This window comes from Sus scrofa, chromosome 14 (genome assembly GCF_000003025.6).
Source record: "Sus scrofa isolate TJ Tabasco breed Duroc chromosome 14, Sscrofa11.1, whole genome shotgun sequence".
Classification (NCBI taxonomy): domain Eukaryota; kingdom Metazoa; phylum Chordata; class Mammalia; order Artiodactyla; family Suidae; genus Sus; species Sus scrofa.
Genome location: NC_010456.5, coordinates 240,081 through 255,668, shown reverse-complemented (window position 1 = coordinate 255,668; position 15,588 = coordinate 240,081). Strand labels below are relative to the sequence as shown.

At 41.0% G+C, this 15,588-nt stretch overlaps 1 protein-coding gene across 1 annotated transcript in view; it reads right to left on the bottom strand.

Annotated features, from left to right (window-relative positions):
* SPIN1 (spindlin 1) overlaps positions 1–15,588 on the bottom strand; it is a gene marked incomplete at its 3' end in the record, with an annotated part of 64,202 nt that overhangs the window by 35,752 nt on the left and 12,862 nt on the right. The window contains 1 exon segment of the mRNA NM_001195370.1: positions 5,536–5,746. Coding sequence (NP_001182299.1) covers positions 5,536–5,587 — 52 coding nt within the window. The 5' untranslated portion in view covers positions 5,588–5,746.

The following is a 15,588-nucleotide window of genomic DNA, read 5'->3' as shown; positions in this document are numbered from 1 at the left end:
AATGCCACTGCAGTTGGCTTCTTAACCCCACTGCACCCACAGTGGAACTCTTAAGTCAATATTTAATTTTTTTAGTTAAAATATAGCTAATTTACAATCTTACTGTAGTTTCAACTATACAACAAAGTGATTCAGTTATACTTATGTGTGTGTGTTTGTGTATGTACTCTTTCAGATTTTTTTCCATTATAGGTTATTGCAAGATTGAATATAGTTCCTTGTGGTATACAGAAGGTCCTTATTGTTTACCTGTTTTATATATAGTAAATCCCAAACTCCTATTTTATCCCTATGCTCCAATACTGTCCCCTTTGGTAACCATAAATTTGTTTTCTATGTCTGTGAGTCTATTTCTCTTTTTTTTTTGGTCTTTTTGCCATTTCCTGGGCTGCTCCCGTGGCATATGGAGGTTCCCAGGCTAGCGGTCTAATCGGAGCTGTAGCTGCCAGCCTATGCCAGAGCCACAGCAACGCGAGATCCGAGCTGCGACCTACACCACAGCTCATGGCAACGCCGGATCGTTAACCTACTGAGCAAGGGCAGGGATCAAACCCGCAACCTCATGGTTCCTAGTCAGATTCGTCAACCACTGCACCACGACGGGAACTCCTATTTATATTTTTAAAATAAGTTCATTTGTTTTTTTTTTTTAGGTTCCACATATAAGTGACATCAAAATATTTGTCTTTCCCTGTCTTAACTTCACTTAGTATCTATAGGTTTATCCACTTGCTGTAAATGGCATTATCTCATTTATTTTTATGGCTGAGTAGTATTCCATTGTATGTATCTTCTTTTTTTTTGGCTGCACCCATAGCATGTGGAAGTTTTCAGGCCAGGGATCAAACCTGCTACCAGCCTACACCACAGCCACAGCAATGTGGGATCCTAGCTGCATCTGCAATCTACACCACAGCTCATGGCAACACCAGATCCTTAACCCACTGAGCGAGGCCAGGGATCCAACCTGTATCCTCATGGATACTTGTTGGGTTCATAACCTGCTGAGCCAAAATGGGAACTTCAGATCAAGAGAAATTTGTATACTCAATTACTTACAAATTTTGAAGGTAAAAATTAGAATGGAGTGTCTACTTTTTGATATGTCTTTGACACTATGTGGCATTTCACCTATGAATCTTCATTAACGTGATAAAAATAAAACCAGGGTTTTAAAAATATTTAAATACAGCAAATATTGTTGTTAATCTGAGTATTAGGTACACAGCTATCTATTAGTACCATTCCCTGTGTCTATCAGTATGATTAAAAGTATGTCTAAGAGGTGAAAAACTGTAACCTTTGGCAAATTAGTAAAAATGGAAGGGTTCCCATTGTGGCTCAGCAGGTTAAGGACACAACACTGTCTCTCTGCAGATGCAGATTCAATCCCTGGCCTCACTCAGGGGTTAAGGATTCAGCGTTGCCCCAAGCTGTAGCAGAGGTCACCGATGCAGCTCAGATCCAGTGGCTGTGGCTGTGGTGTAGGCCAGCAGCTGCAGCTTTGATTTGATCCCAGCCTGGGAACTTTCATATGCCACAGGAGTGGCTCTAAAAATAAAAATAATAATAATAATAATAAAATGGAGGCTAAGGCTATGGGAAAAAAAATATGAAAAAATACCATATAAAAGGACTTACTGCCCAATGTCATTAGGTATATCTAAACTACCACTCCAGCAATCAATTAAATTCCAACATAATTATACAGATAAACCTAAGTTATTTTAAAAATAGAAATCCCTAATGTGTTGAACGAGATATATAAAGAGAAAGCAAAAATTCAGTTTTCAAATTTTTATTGATCACTCATGCCCTATGTCAAAGAGTGTCAGGTACTGGAGGTTGTCCACTGTGGTGGTTTTAAAACATGACCACTAATTCACTGACACTCCTCCAATGAAGGAGAGTGCAGGCCTATTCCCTTTAACCTGGACAGACCTCTGTGACTGCCTCAATGAACAAAATGCAGCAGAGGTCAACCTGTATGACTTCCAAGGGTCCAAGAGAAGAGACCATACCACTGTCCTTAATTTCTCTCGGGATACCTGCTCTGGGAGCCATCATGCTGCAAGTCTAGATACTCAATGGCCTACAGACAAAGAAGACATCTTATGAGTCCTACCTATTGAAGGCCCCCACTGCAGCCTTTGAGACAGACTGAGGGCATAGCGGGGCCACAATAGCATCTCTGGAATGCCTACCTGGGCTTCCTGCTGCATGAAATAAGAAAGCACCCCTTTTGGGTGAATTTTCCTTATTCACAAATGGGCATGTTCGTCACTGAAACAGCGATTTGAAAGCAACAGAGCCTTTGTCTATATTAACAGGAAGAATGACTGAGACAATTTTATAAATAATACTGATAAAGAGATCAGCAATCTCTCTAAAATAGAGTATATTAAAGACAGTGAAAAACAATACATGACCACAGGGTCTCAGATGTTAAAATATCTGACAATGGGCCTACTAGAATTTACAGAGTACCTACTTTGTCATTCTTTAGCCCTATATGCTCTAAGAAATATCAAAGAACAAGAAAACACAAGAGCAAAGTTCTGACTAGAATTAAAAACATCTTTTGGTTTAGCTCTGTCATTTATACCACACTACACACATCACTTTAATCAACTCTCTCTCCTATCAAGATGACTTTAAATCAATGAAGAAAACAGGAGTACTGAATTTAGAACAATGTGCATAAAGAGAACTGGGGGCGGGGGAGAAACAGTTCCTCTTGTGGTTCAATGGATTAAGAACCCAACTAGAATCCATGAAGATGCGGGTTCTATCCCTGGCCTCACTCAGTGGGTCAATGATCCAGCGGTGTGGTGAGCTGTGGTGTATGTAGGTCACAGACTTGGCTCCAGATCCCATGTTGCTGTGCCTGTCGTTGGCAGCTGCCACTCTGATCCAACCCCTAGCCTGGGAACTTCCATATGCTGCACCGTGCAGCCCTAAAAAGCAAAGAAAAAAAAAAAAAAGAACTTGGGGGTATGAACTACTCTTTCAAATGATACAAACATGGGGGGTTTCACTGTTCAACAAAAACTCAACAGCAATTTTTGCAACAAATGAGATGAAATAAACATTTTATTCTAAGTAGCATGATCAACAAAAATAATGCTTTTTGCAGAGCAGCTATAATGTGCCGGGCACCTAGCTAAGCGCCTGACACATCAATGCATCTACTCTTCATAATAACCCCAATAAGTACAGACCACAACAGTCCCATTGCTCAGATGAGAAAAACCAAGGCTTAAGAAGATGCAAAATTCAGAGTTCCCATCGTGGCTCAGCGGAAACAAATCCGACTAGGAACCACGAAGTTGAGGGTTCAATCCCCGGCCTTGCTCAATGGGTTAAGGATCTGGCATTGCCGTGAACTATGGCGTAGGTCAAAGACGTGCCTCGGATCTAGCATTGCTGTGACTGTGGTGTAGGTCGGCAGCTGTAGCTCCAATTAGATCCCTAGCCTGGGAACCCTCCATATGCTGTGGGTACAGCCCTAAAAAAAGACCAAAAAAAATAAAAAAATAAAAAAATTTTTAAAAAAATACAGCTAACATCTGAATAGTAAATTCCCAGATGACTTACACTTCCATCTGTCACCATGACTGCAAATTAATCTTACTGACAAATATTTATAGCAGTTAAGTCAATGTTACCTTTATAAAAGAGGAAGGAACTAAAATCAAAGAGGTAAGAGGTACTTGAAAACTCTTAATCCCTGTGGCCCTTCTACAAAGGAATTTCAAACATTATAGTTAATAAATTCTAAATCACATAGCAACTATTTGTAAGATTAATAATTGTGCTAAGAGTTCCCATCATGGCTCAGCACTAACGAACCCAACTGGGATCCATGAGGATGTAAGTTTGATCCCAGGCCTCACTCAGTGGGTTAAGGATCCAGCATTGCCATGAGCTATGGTGTAGTTTGCAGATGCAGCTCAGATTCCCAGCTGCTGTGGCTGTGGCATAGGCCAGCATGTGGAAGTTCTCAGGCCAGGTAGGCGTTGAATTGGAGCTACAGCTGCCGGCCTACATCACAGCCACAGCAACAAGGGATCCGAGCTGCATCTGTGACCTACGCCACAGCTCATGGCAATGCTGGATCCTTTTAACCCAATGAGCAAGGCCAGGGATCAAACCCGCATCAGATTTGTTTCTGCTGCACCACAACAGAAACTCCATATATATAGTTAAGCTCAGTTTTTTGTATATTTATTTGAAAAAACTTTATTGATACGAAATGTATGGAAATGAAATGAATATTTAATAAAAATTCTTATTTTTGTGGCATGCAGCTAATATAGCTAAAAGTTTAAACTTTGCCTGATTTTTGTCTACTCTAAAAACAAAGATAAAAATCTTATAGGCGGGAGTTCCCGTCGTAGCGCAGTGGTTAATGAATCCGACTAGGAACCATGAGGTTGCGGGTTCGGTCCCTGCCCTTGCTCAGTGGGTTAACGATCCGGCGTTGCCGTGAGCTGTGGTGTAGGTTGCAGATGTGGCTCGGATCCCACGTTGCTGTGGCTCTGGCGTAGGCTGGTGGCTACAGCTCCAATTGGACCCCTAGCCTGGGAACCTCCATATGCCGCGGGGAGCGGCCCAAAGAAATAGCAAAAAAAAAAAAATCTTATAGGCTATAAAATAGGTAAATAATATTCTCTTCAGGACTTAGTTTTTCTCCATTCTGGAAATATATTTGAACGCTGAAAAAAATCTGTCATAACATATTAAGGTTCTTTGATAAATGAATCTGAGAATTATGCTAGCACAATTATTATTAGCATCATTATAATATTTGGGGGGATCACACCTGTGGCATATGGAAGTTCCTAGGCTGGAATCAAATATCTCTCTCTTTTTTTTTTGTCTTTTTGCTATTTCTTTGGGCCACTCCCAAGGCATATGGAGGTTCCCAGGCTAGGGGTCGAATCGGAGCTGTAGCCACTGGTCTACGCCAGAGCCACAGCAACGTGGGATCCGAGCCGCGTCTGCAACCTACACCACAGCTCACGGCAACGCTGGATTGTTAACCCACTGAGCAAGGGCAGGGACCGAACCCGCAACCTCATGGTTCCTAGTCGGATTCGTTAACCACTGCACCACGACGGGAACTCCCCAAATATCTCTTTATATCTAACACTTATCTAGTTATCTCACTTTCACATCTTCTCTCAAAAACAAATGATAAATCTTTTATTTACTTAATCATCTTAAGTATTTACAATTCATTTGCTAAATCTATTGGATCATAACTTACTGCAAGAGACCACAGGAAAAAAACTAACATGATCCCTGCTTTCAAAAACCTAAACCTGGTAAACCAGCTATAATGGAAAAAAATCAAAATCATTACAAAAAATACCTAAACCTTTTTTTTTCACATGGATATGTGTATGAAATACTAGAACTCACAAAGCTTTAAGAACAGCAAACCACTAGGAATTAGGTGAAAACATTCCTCAATTTTACAACTGTTTTAAATTTACTGTACTGAAGTATGTGCAGAACCGCACTGCCTACCTGCATCAGCTCTGGACCGCTGGCCAGGTGTCTTCCCGAATGGGGTCTTCATTCATCTGTATTTAAGTGAGCAGCAGAGCTGCTGGACTAGGGTGAAAATTCAATATGCTCCAATTTAAAACTTTTCACAGAATTTCAATGTTCTTGTTAATCCATCATCCCAAGCGCCATTTTTACAAGTTCAGGAAAAATATGTGAAATTCTAAGTACTCTGTAAAACAATGAAATAATAGTTCATTACTAGAGCATCACAAGAGCAAACTTCTCCAAGCAAGCCATCAAACTTGACATAAATTTTAAATTTAACATCAAGCTAAAATGCACTTTGCCCAAAAGCAATTAACTTTATTTCCTCAGACCTCAGTGCCAAGGACAGCACAGAGCAAGGGAAGAAAAGGAAGTACTAGACTCTTTAACAAGGAAAAGCATAGTTCCTCAGAGGCCAACTACACACAATACAGCATTTGAATTCCCCCACTGTATCCCAACCCACCGTACTGGCAGAAGTCAGAAAGGGTGGATGCTGGAGTTTAGGAGAAGATTTAGATAGTCATGGCCCTTCTTAAGAGGACACAAAAAGACCTGATGAGGCACGGGGCAGGCAACAGAGGTACAGCAGGCGCTTGGTGGAACAACTGAGGGGTAGTCTGCTCAGGAATCTACTTCAGGACCAGGCCACAGCTAGGTCAGGAGGCAGGCAGCCTCAGGCAAGAGGAGGGATGACAGCCATCAAAAAGCTCCCTTTCTGCTCTCATGCTTCTAGAAACTAGAGGGAAAGATCCAGTAACTTTGGAGAAGCCTAAGAAATTTCCATACCCATGCAAAAAGTTAAGTCATCCTACAGAAGCAGCTTATCATTTAAACCAAATCTGGTGCCGGTTTACAGTCCACACAGTAAAATATATACGGAAACATTTTCATAAAACACAAAAACGTCTACCCCACATTTTACCGAACCACAAGACTACATTCAGTCCGCATGTCTACATCGTCATGTCTACAACTTACAGCCATGTGTTCACAGGTCTAAGAATTGAAGGGAGTGCTGAATTAATGTGAGACTGGAACACAACAAAATAGTTAAAATAATTTAAAAGCCTAAAGAACAAGGGAGAGATGAATCATTTTAACTGTTAAAAATTCTTAACTGTATAAAACTTATTATTCAAGGACGATTTAAAAATAAATGGACTTTATAATTCATTCAATGAATATTCAAACTGCCTACTATTTGTAGCTTAGGTAGGAGGGGAGAGACAGTACACAAGTGAGGAAAAAAAGAGACCGTATCTCAAGAGGCAGTAAGTTATACAGGCATCCCTCAGAGACACTGTGGGTTCAGTTTCAGACCACATAATAAAGTAGGTATTTCAATAAAATGAATCACACAAAACCAATCTTTTGGTTTTCAGTGCATATAAAAGTTATGTTTACACTGTAGTCTATTAAGTGTGCAGTACCATTTTACTAGAAAATACTATGTACATACCTTGATGAAAATATATTTTATTGCTAAAAATGTTAACCATCACCAGCCAGTGACAGGTTGCCATAAACCTTCAATAAAAAAGAGGTATGCCTGCACCAAAAAAAAAAAAAACAGAAGCAAAACCTTTTCTGAAGGTGACTGTGCAAGGTTCATGGATCCTTCCTGGGTGATACACCAACCTGCCTCCTCATCCCAAAGTGCTAAGGAGACCAAGCCAAGGTTGTCATGACAACAAAGACAGTCATCTTTCCCTAGGCGTCCACCCAACAGCCATGCAAGCCTTGCACCGCTCTACCTCTTTCAGCACCAGAAAACTCAGCTTCCCATTCAATTCTTCCCGCACTGATGTACATTGCCCCACTGGAACCCTACAGTCCTCTTCCCCTTATCTGCCCAAACCTCTCCACTGCCTTCTGAAAGGCAGTCAGCCTGTCCTAAGAGTCTATCTAGGGTCCCCTCTGTCCAGGAGCTCTCCAAAGTGGTTGTGTCCCCCACTGTCCTCACACAATCTCTTCCACCCCAACACCCCAGTGTGGAGGCACGTGCCACAGCATCAGCAATAACAGACCCCCCTTTATGTTGTAGTCAGCTACCTGTTAATTCTCTAGTCATGTGCACACACTTCTGAAGGTTTTAGCTCTTGGTTTACCTGTTTCCATCACTATTCTCATCACACTCTTGGCAACATCTGATCCTTTGAACAACATACTCCCTTGGTTCTCTGATATCCTGACTTCAGCCTACCTACCTGACTCCACAGTCACAACCTCAACCCCTCATCACCAATGACTGCAATATCTCCAGAATCTTTGTTTCCAGTATCTCACACTCAAAACCATCTCTGATTATCCCACTTTTCTGATGCCAATAGTCCCATTCCAATAAGTCTTTGATGCAACCATTCCTTCCAAACTACGTCTTGACCTGTACCTTTCTACTGCCCTCATCACTACTCTGCTTAGATTCCACAGATGGTCAACCACTATGGTGACTTCCAAGCTTTTCTCTTCTGTCACTTTTTGGCAAAGGCCTAACTCCTTGCCCCACAATTTAAGCTGTTAAGCGTGGCTGGAAAAACCTCAAATTTATAATCTCCTATCTCAAGTGGGCATTTGACAATACCACTCCCTCCCTCTCAGCAAATAAGCTTGCTTTTTGCAAGTGAGGTGGAAGCAAACAAGAGAATTACTCATCTTCCCACCATCAAATTCACCAGCTGATTGGTACCCTCTGATGCTATAACAGATGAACTGTGTTTAAAGTCGACCCTTTCATGTTTTATCAATCTCATCTCTATCAATTTCTCTCTTATCAGCATACAATAACGTAGTATTTCCCAATTTTAAAAACATCCCAAGACTCTGCTCCTTTTCTCCAACATTCTTTACAAAGCTACTTCAAAGATTGTAGAATATTTTAATCTACACAAGTAATCAAGGTTTCCTAACTTAATAAATCAGCTTGGTTCTACAACATGAAAGTTTTAACTTAACTGATGTTCTAAAGAGCATGCCCTCTTTTCACTAGCCGACTTAAGCTTATCTTGGTACAATTTTCTATTGCTTACCACTTCATTAAAATTTCCAGGCTGAACTTGTTATAATACTTTTTAAAAAAGTGTAAGACACAGATTGAAGAAAGAGCTGTAGCAAGGAAGGATACAGGAGCTTTTTGAATAATGTAAGAATGCATAATTTCAGATAAAAATCCTTCCTCATTTTTGAGTCGCAGTTACTATTCCAACTGCCTGATCTTAAATTCCGAGATAGCAAAATCTCATTATTTCTAAGATAGCAGGAGTTATCTTTTTTTTTCAAATATACAGAAAATGTTGTCAAGTGGAACTTAATTTGGAGGTCATAAAAAGGATAGTCCTGCATTCAGGACTAAACCCAACAGACGGCTAACGCCGTCAGGTGAAAGGCTGTAAGAGAATAATGCTGCATGGTAACAAAGGATCACCCAAAATTACCTACTGGTTATAAATGCTGCTTTATGACGGAGAGATCAAACAATTCAGGACCACTAAGAGTGAGTCACCACACTTTAGAGGCTTCCAGATGTGATGTCATACAAAGTACACCACATCACTTATAAAACATTCTTGCCAAAAATGCTTGCTACCTAAGAGTTCCCTGGTGGCCTGGCATTGCCACTGTTGTGGCTCATTGTCATTGCTGTGACTCAGGTTTGATCCCTGACCCAGATATGCATGCCACAAGCATGGTAAAAAAGTAAATAAATAAAAGCAGACAACAGTAAATCCTGAATGAATGGTTTGGACAGAAAAAAGCTAAAGAAGACGCTGAAGACAAATGGGAAAATTTAAATTGAGACTATATAGTACATGACATGTTATGGAATTATCATTTACTTTTAAAAGTACACTGTGGTTATGCACGGGAATATACTTAGGAAATGAGTCCTGAAATTTCTACAGGTAGGCTGTTATAATGTCTGCAAGTGAATTTCAAACACTTCAGGGAAAAAAAAGCAATGCACACACAAACTGTAAGTTGAGAATGACAATATGTTAATTTTTGAATCTAAATGAAGAACATACTAATATTCTCTGAACTTTTATTTCAATTTAAAATTTTCTGTAATAAAAAGCTGAGAAAAAAAAGAGCCTGGATTTCCCTTGCTAAGTCCATCTGTATTAAACATAGCTAACTAACAGGCATGCAATTTTGCTAAATGATCTTTAAAACATGTCATGAATTTGGTTTTGAAACTCAAAATTCTCCTTCTGTAACCATCTCAAAGGGGATCACAAGATTCTCAGAAACTATTTCACAAACAAATGTCCCCAAGCACATGCTATGTGTCACACACTGCTATACATGCATCAATTCAGACTCTACACAACCACAAGGCACATATAGCTGTTCCATTTTAGAAATTAAAAACTGCGGCACCAAAATTAAAACAACTCGCACTTGGTCATACAGACCACAAGTAACATTACTGAGAAAAATCTCCTATTTTAAAAATAAATACACACGTGAGTTCCCACGGTGACATGCAGTGGGTTAAAGACCTGGCTTGTCTCTGCAGCACTGCCATTTGATCGCTGGCCCGGCACAATGAGTTAAGAATCTGGGGTTGCCACAGCTGTGGCACAGGTTGCAGAGGCAGCTCAGATTCAATCCCTGATACCCAGGGAACTTCCATATTCTGCAGATGGAGCCCAAAATGTGAAGAAGAAAAAAAAAAAAGGCAAAAAAACCACACAGATTATATCCATAAAGGAAGAGGACACCACAAAAATCAATGACACTGTATTGTGTCTCCGGAAAGGTTAAGAAATAAGCATTTCAACATTTCACATGTATCAGTGATAAAGACAAAGCAGAAGTTACATATCAAAGAATTTACTGCCAGCTGCTACCACCAAAAAGCCCTATTTATTAAAAATACATACATTTCTGAAACTGCTTAAGCAAAAGTGCTATGTTCCAAAGAAATCTCAATACCTGGATCACAAAGGAGCACTAATGGCTAAACATGTCAAGTGTGAGCTGAAGTTTGGGCTGCAAACAAGTATCTTAAAGTTACTGTCACAGAGGTTCAAAGGGTTGGAAGGAATGTACATTACCACAAATATTTATGTGAAAAATAGCATACGACTAAAATCTGAAGAGAACCTAAATATTAAACAATTGTCTTAATTATGATATAGCTACAAAGAAAAATATCATTTTAAGAAGTGTCACAATGTCTGCAATTTAATGCAACTTTCAAATGGCTCAAAAACAAAAACAAAAAATGTTAGTCCAGCAAAATGTTAGCAAATAAATCTCGGTGGAGAACATACAGGTACAATTCAGCTATAGTTTTAACTTTTCCATGCATAGGAAATTTCATTTAAAAGGTTTGGGGAGGAGTTCCCTTTGTGGCTCAGTGGGTTAAGACTCCAACAAGTATATCCGTCAGAACTCAGGTTCGATCCCTAGCCTCACTCAGTGGGTTGAGGGCCTGGTGGTGCCAAAGCTGTGGCATAGGTCACAGATGTGGCTCAGATCTCAGATCCCTCGTTGCTATGACTATGGTGTAGGCAGGCAGCTGCAGCTCTGATTTGACCCCTAGCCTGGAAACATCCATAAGCCACAGGTGCAGCTCTAGAAAGAAAAAAAAAGTGGGGGGGGTTGGGGAAAAAAAATACCAAATATGGCAACAATGTAGATTTACTGTAGGTACTCAAAAATCTATAGTTCATTTCTCCTATGATGTGATTTTTAAAAATAGACCAAGAAAAGGTGGCAAATTATTTGTAATTCCTGAATCTGGATGGTGAGTATACAGATGTTCCGACTGCATATTTCAACTTTTCTATATTTTTGAAATTTTTCACGATACAATGTTGAGGGAAACGGTCAATGATTTTAGATTTTGTAAATGTGGAAAGAAAAAGCATTGGGAACTCAAAACGTTCCCAAGTTCCTAAAAGAATTTACTAGAAAGGCCAGTCATAAATGTTTCAATGGATAGCACCTAAAAGCAGTGTTCTAGAGGCCTCCACTGGAGGCTGTCCCTCAGCTAACAGCTCAAGATTAAAATGAAGGGCTCTATCTGAACACAGCATTGCCAGCTACCCAGTGTTTGACTATTATAAATATCAAGCAAATACCTGAAGGTCTTCAGAGCCCCAAACTCTCATAACAATGTCAACAAAATTGCTGAACAGCCTAAACCACTAAATGTCTAAACACCAAGTTCTACTATAGGAGCTCTTAAGCCTGGACAAAATTTACAAGTATTGTGAATCTGGATGAGAGGAAAATTCTATCTTCATTTTTCTTTCATCTGAAATATATAATACTTCCTTCCATCGTGAAGGTACAAAAACAAACCACAGTATTATTACCATACCTCTGACTTTCTCAAGAATGGAAATCACAGATCTTTCCTTCCCATTGCATTTGTTGTAAATCTCAAAATAGCTTTTAAACTCATCAACTACTTCTAAATTAAGAAGGAGGTCTGTCGCAGAACAGACATGACCAGAGTGGATCAGCCATCAGGGCATTAGTCATCAAACTGTGAAAACAGAATTGGTGACTGTTATAAAACAAAGAGTTCTGGCTGGCCCTTGTCCCAGTTCCTGGGAAGTACCTTTTAAATCCTTAGAAGGTCCTAAGTGACAGGAAAGAGTCTTTGAGATTATGGTGGAACCCCAGAGAGTTTCTGCTAACAAGATGACTTAGAATGGGGCCGGCCTGGGAGTTCCCGTCGTGGTGCAGTGGTTAACGAATCCGACTAGGAACCAGGAGGTTGTGGGTTCGATCCCTGGCCTTGCTCAGTGGGTTAAGGATCCAGCGTTGCCGTGAGCTGTGGTGTAGGTCGCAGATGCGGCTCAGATCCTCCATTGCTGTGGCTCTGGCATAGGCTGGCAGCTACAGCTCCGATTCGACCCCTAGCCTGGGAACCTCCATATGCCGCGAGAGCGGCCCACGAAATAGCAAAAAGACCAAAAAAAAAAAAAAAGAATGGGGCCGGCCACACTGAAACGACTAACCATGGGATTAGAGGACTGGGGCTTTGAATTCCCTGACAGCCGCCCAACTTTTAAGGAGGAAAGCAAAAGACTGAGCTCAACCTCATGGCTCATGACTCAATCAGCCATGCTGACATAATGAAACCCCCATAAGCAGTCTGCACCCCGAAGCCGAAGGGAGCCTCCCTGGTCAACAGTACTCCCAACTCCATGCACAATTACCATCCATATACAGGAGGGTGATCCTCCTGACTCCCCGGAAGAAAACCAGAAGCTTCCCATACAGACCCTTCCAGACCTCATCATATGTGTTTCGTCTTTTGGCTGGCCATGGATTTGGATCTTTTTCTCCTGTAAAGAAGCTGTATCATAAATAGAGCACTTTCCTGATATCTGGGAATTATCAAACCTGAGTCATGAGAATCCCCCAATTTGCAGCCAGTTGGTCAGATGTGGATGGCCTAGGGACGCCCCCACCCCCAAGTTTATTTCTGGTGTATGCAGGGAGGGTAGCTGTATGGAGGACAGTGCTTTGGCCTGAAAGTATGACTTCATTCTGGGTAACTAGCGTGTCAGGATTACACCACAGTAACACACAGGATCTATAATGCTCACTTGTATTCCCTGTCATCAATTATCAGCTGATCAATATGTGAAAGGAGATAAATCAAAGACCACCTCAATTTACTTTTTGATAGATAGCAAGAGTTGTCATTTTAGTATCTTAAAATATGAAAATGCTCATCTGCATTGTGTAACATATTAACAAAAAAGCCACACTGAATTTATATTGTTTTCACATTTTAATAACTTTAAACATACTTGATTTCTTCTTTGATCCCTCATATTTCACTTATCATATTCAGAAACATTCTGAGAAGGTATCCACAGGTTTCACCAGACTACCAGAAAGTCCATGGCACAATCACCCCTGCCTAAAACCACTGGCAGGAATTCCCGCTGTAGCACAACGGGATCGGTGGCATCTTGGGAATGCTGGGACCAGGTTCAATCCCCAGCCCTGCACAACGGGTTAGGGATCTGGTGTTTGCCACAGCCACAGCCTGGGTCACAAGCGCAGCTCAGATCTGAACCCTGACACGGAGACTCCATATGCCATGGGGCAGCCAAATAAATACATACATACATACATATATACAACACACCACAAGCAAAAAGAGCAACTCTGAATCCTCGATGTGTTTCAAGGCCACCTGCAAGCATCAATGTAAAGAACAGACAAGCCTGGTAGTAATGGCTTGGTATTTGAGACCACTTTCCTGAAAGCTAGAATATATATCAAAATAAAATCTAAAAGAACGCCTCTAACAAAAACTATTAGGAACCAGTTTCTCATAGGAATGGCTAATTCCAGATGAGGGGAGGAAATACATGAGGAGCCTGGAACACCGTGCAACACCAGAAGCCAGGAAGCTATTGAAGTCAGGAGGACATCACTGGAAAGGTTTCGTTTACACTACTTTTTTTTTTTCTCTTTTGTTTTTTTAGGGCCACACCTGCGGCATATGGAGGGTCCCAGGCTAGGGGTCTAATCAGAGCTGTAGCTGCCAGCCTACACCACAACCACAGCAACTTGGGATCCAAGCTGCGTCTGTGAGCTACACCACAGCTCATGGCAACACCAGATCCTTAACCCACTGAGCAAGGCCAGGGACTGAACCTGCAACCTCATGGTTCCTAGTCGAATTCATTTTCGCTGCACCACTAGGGGAACCCCTACATTATTTTCTAGACTTTTGTACAGTTAACCCTCTATATCTTTGGGTTCCATAGAGTCAACCAACCTCACACCAAAAATAATCAGGAGAAAAAAAATTCCAGGAAGTTCCCCAAAGCACTGACAACTACTTACACAGCATTTATATTCTATTGACAACCATTTACATATTATTTACGTTGTATTCTGTATTATAAATAATTTAAACATGACAAAGTACACAAGAATGTGCACAGATCATATGCAAACATTGTGCCATTTTATGTGACGTTCCTGAGTATCCATGGACTTTGGTATCCGTGGGAGATCCCGGAACCAATCCTCTGCAAATATCAAAGGATGATTGTACACGATTGAAAATGCCCATGACAAAACCTTGAACACACATATTGGCACAAACACTCACCATATGCTTGAAGGTATCACAGAATTCCAAGACAGCAGTGCTTTCAGAGTTGGGATCTAGAGAGGTAAACCCCACTTTGCAACCACTTTCAGCCAAGAGTAAGTGTCAAGTGTTAAAGGACAGTTTTAGGCTAACAATTTTGCAAGGTAAGGGGCCAAAGACCAGAACCCAGGGACTAGCAAAGGAAGGAGGGGGCTGGTGAACCTATGTATCTGTAAGATGTAGACATGGAATCCTGAATTGCTCCTAGGGGCTGGGGGAATGATAAGATGCCCAGAGGCAACTCATCTTCACCCTAAAATTGAGCTGAAGTAGATCCCAGGCTGCCCACTCCCCCAGATGCCCAGCAGAGCAAGCATAAATTCTCCTAGGAATATCATCCTAGACCCTCAAATTATCTCAATTTTTAAAATGTAATCCACTACATGTGTAAATACAGAAATGAGCCTACAAAGAGACAAAAATAGAAACTAGCAGAAACAGGAATTCCCTTTGTGGCTCAGGGGGTTAAGGACCCAGTGCTGTTTGTGAGGATGTGGGTTCGATCCCTAAGCTGGCTCAGCAAAGGATCTGGCACTACCCTAACCTGAGGCACAGGTTGAAGACATGGCTCAGATCCAGTGTTGCGGTGGCTGTGTCATAGGCCACAGCTCAGCTCCAAGTCAACCCCAGGCCCCGGGAACGTCCATATGTGTAGATGCAGCTGGGTTTCTTTTGGTTTTTTTTTTAAAGGGGGGGGGGGGGGGACTAGCGAAAACAACAAATAAACACACAAAAAAAACAGATCAATTGGGCTGCCAGGTATTCCAGTTACAAAATCATACTTTAAAGTAAGTTATGGGAAGAAAGCAACAGAAATAAAAGTTTTTAATGAAAAATAAAATAGCTGTAACTATTATGTTCAAAGAGATAAAACATAAGCT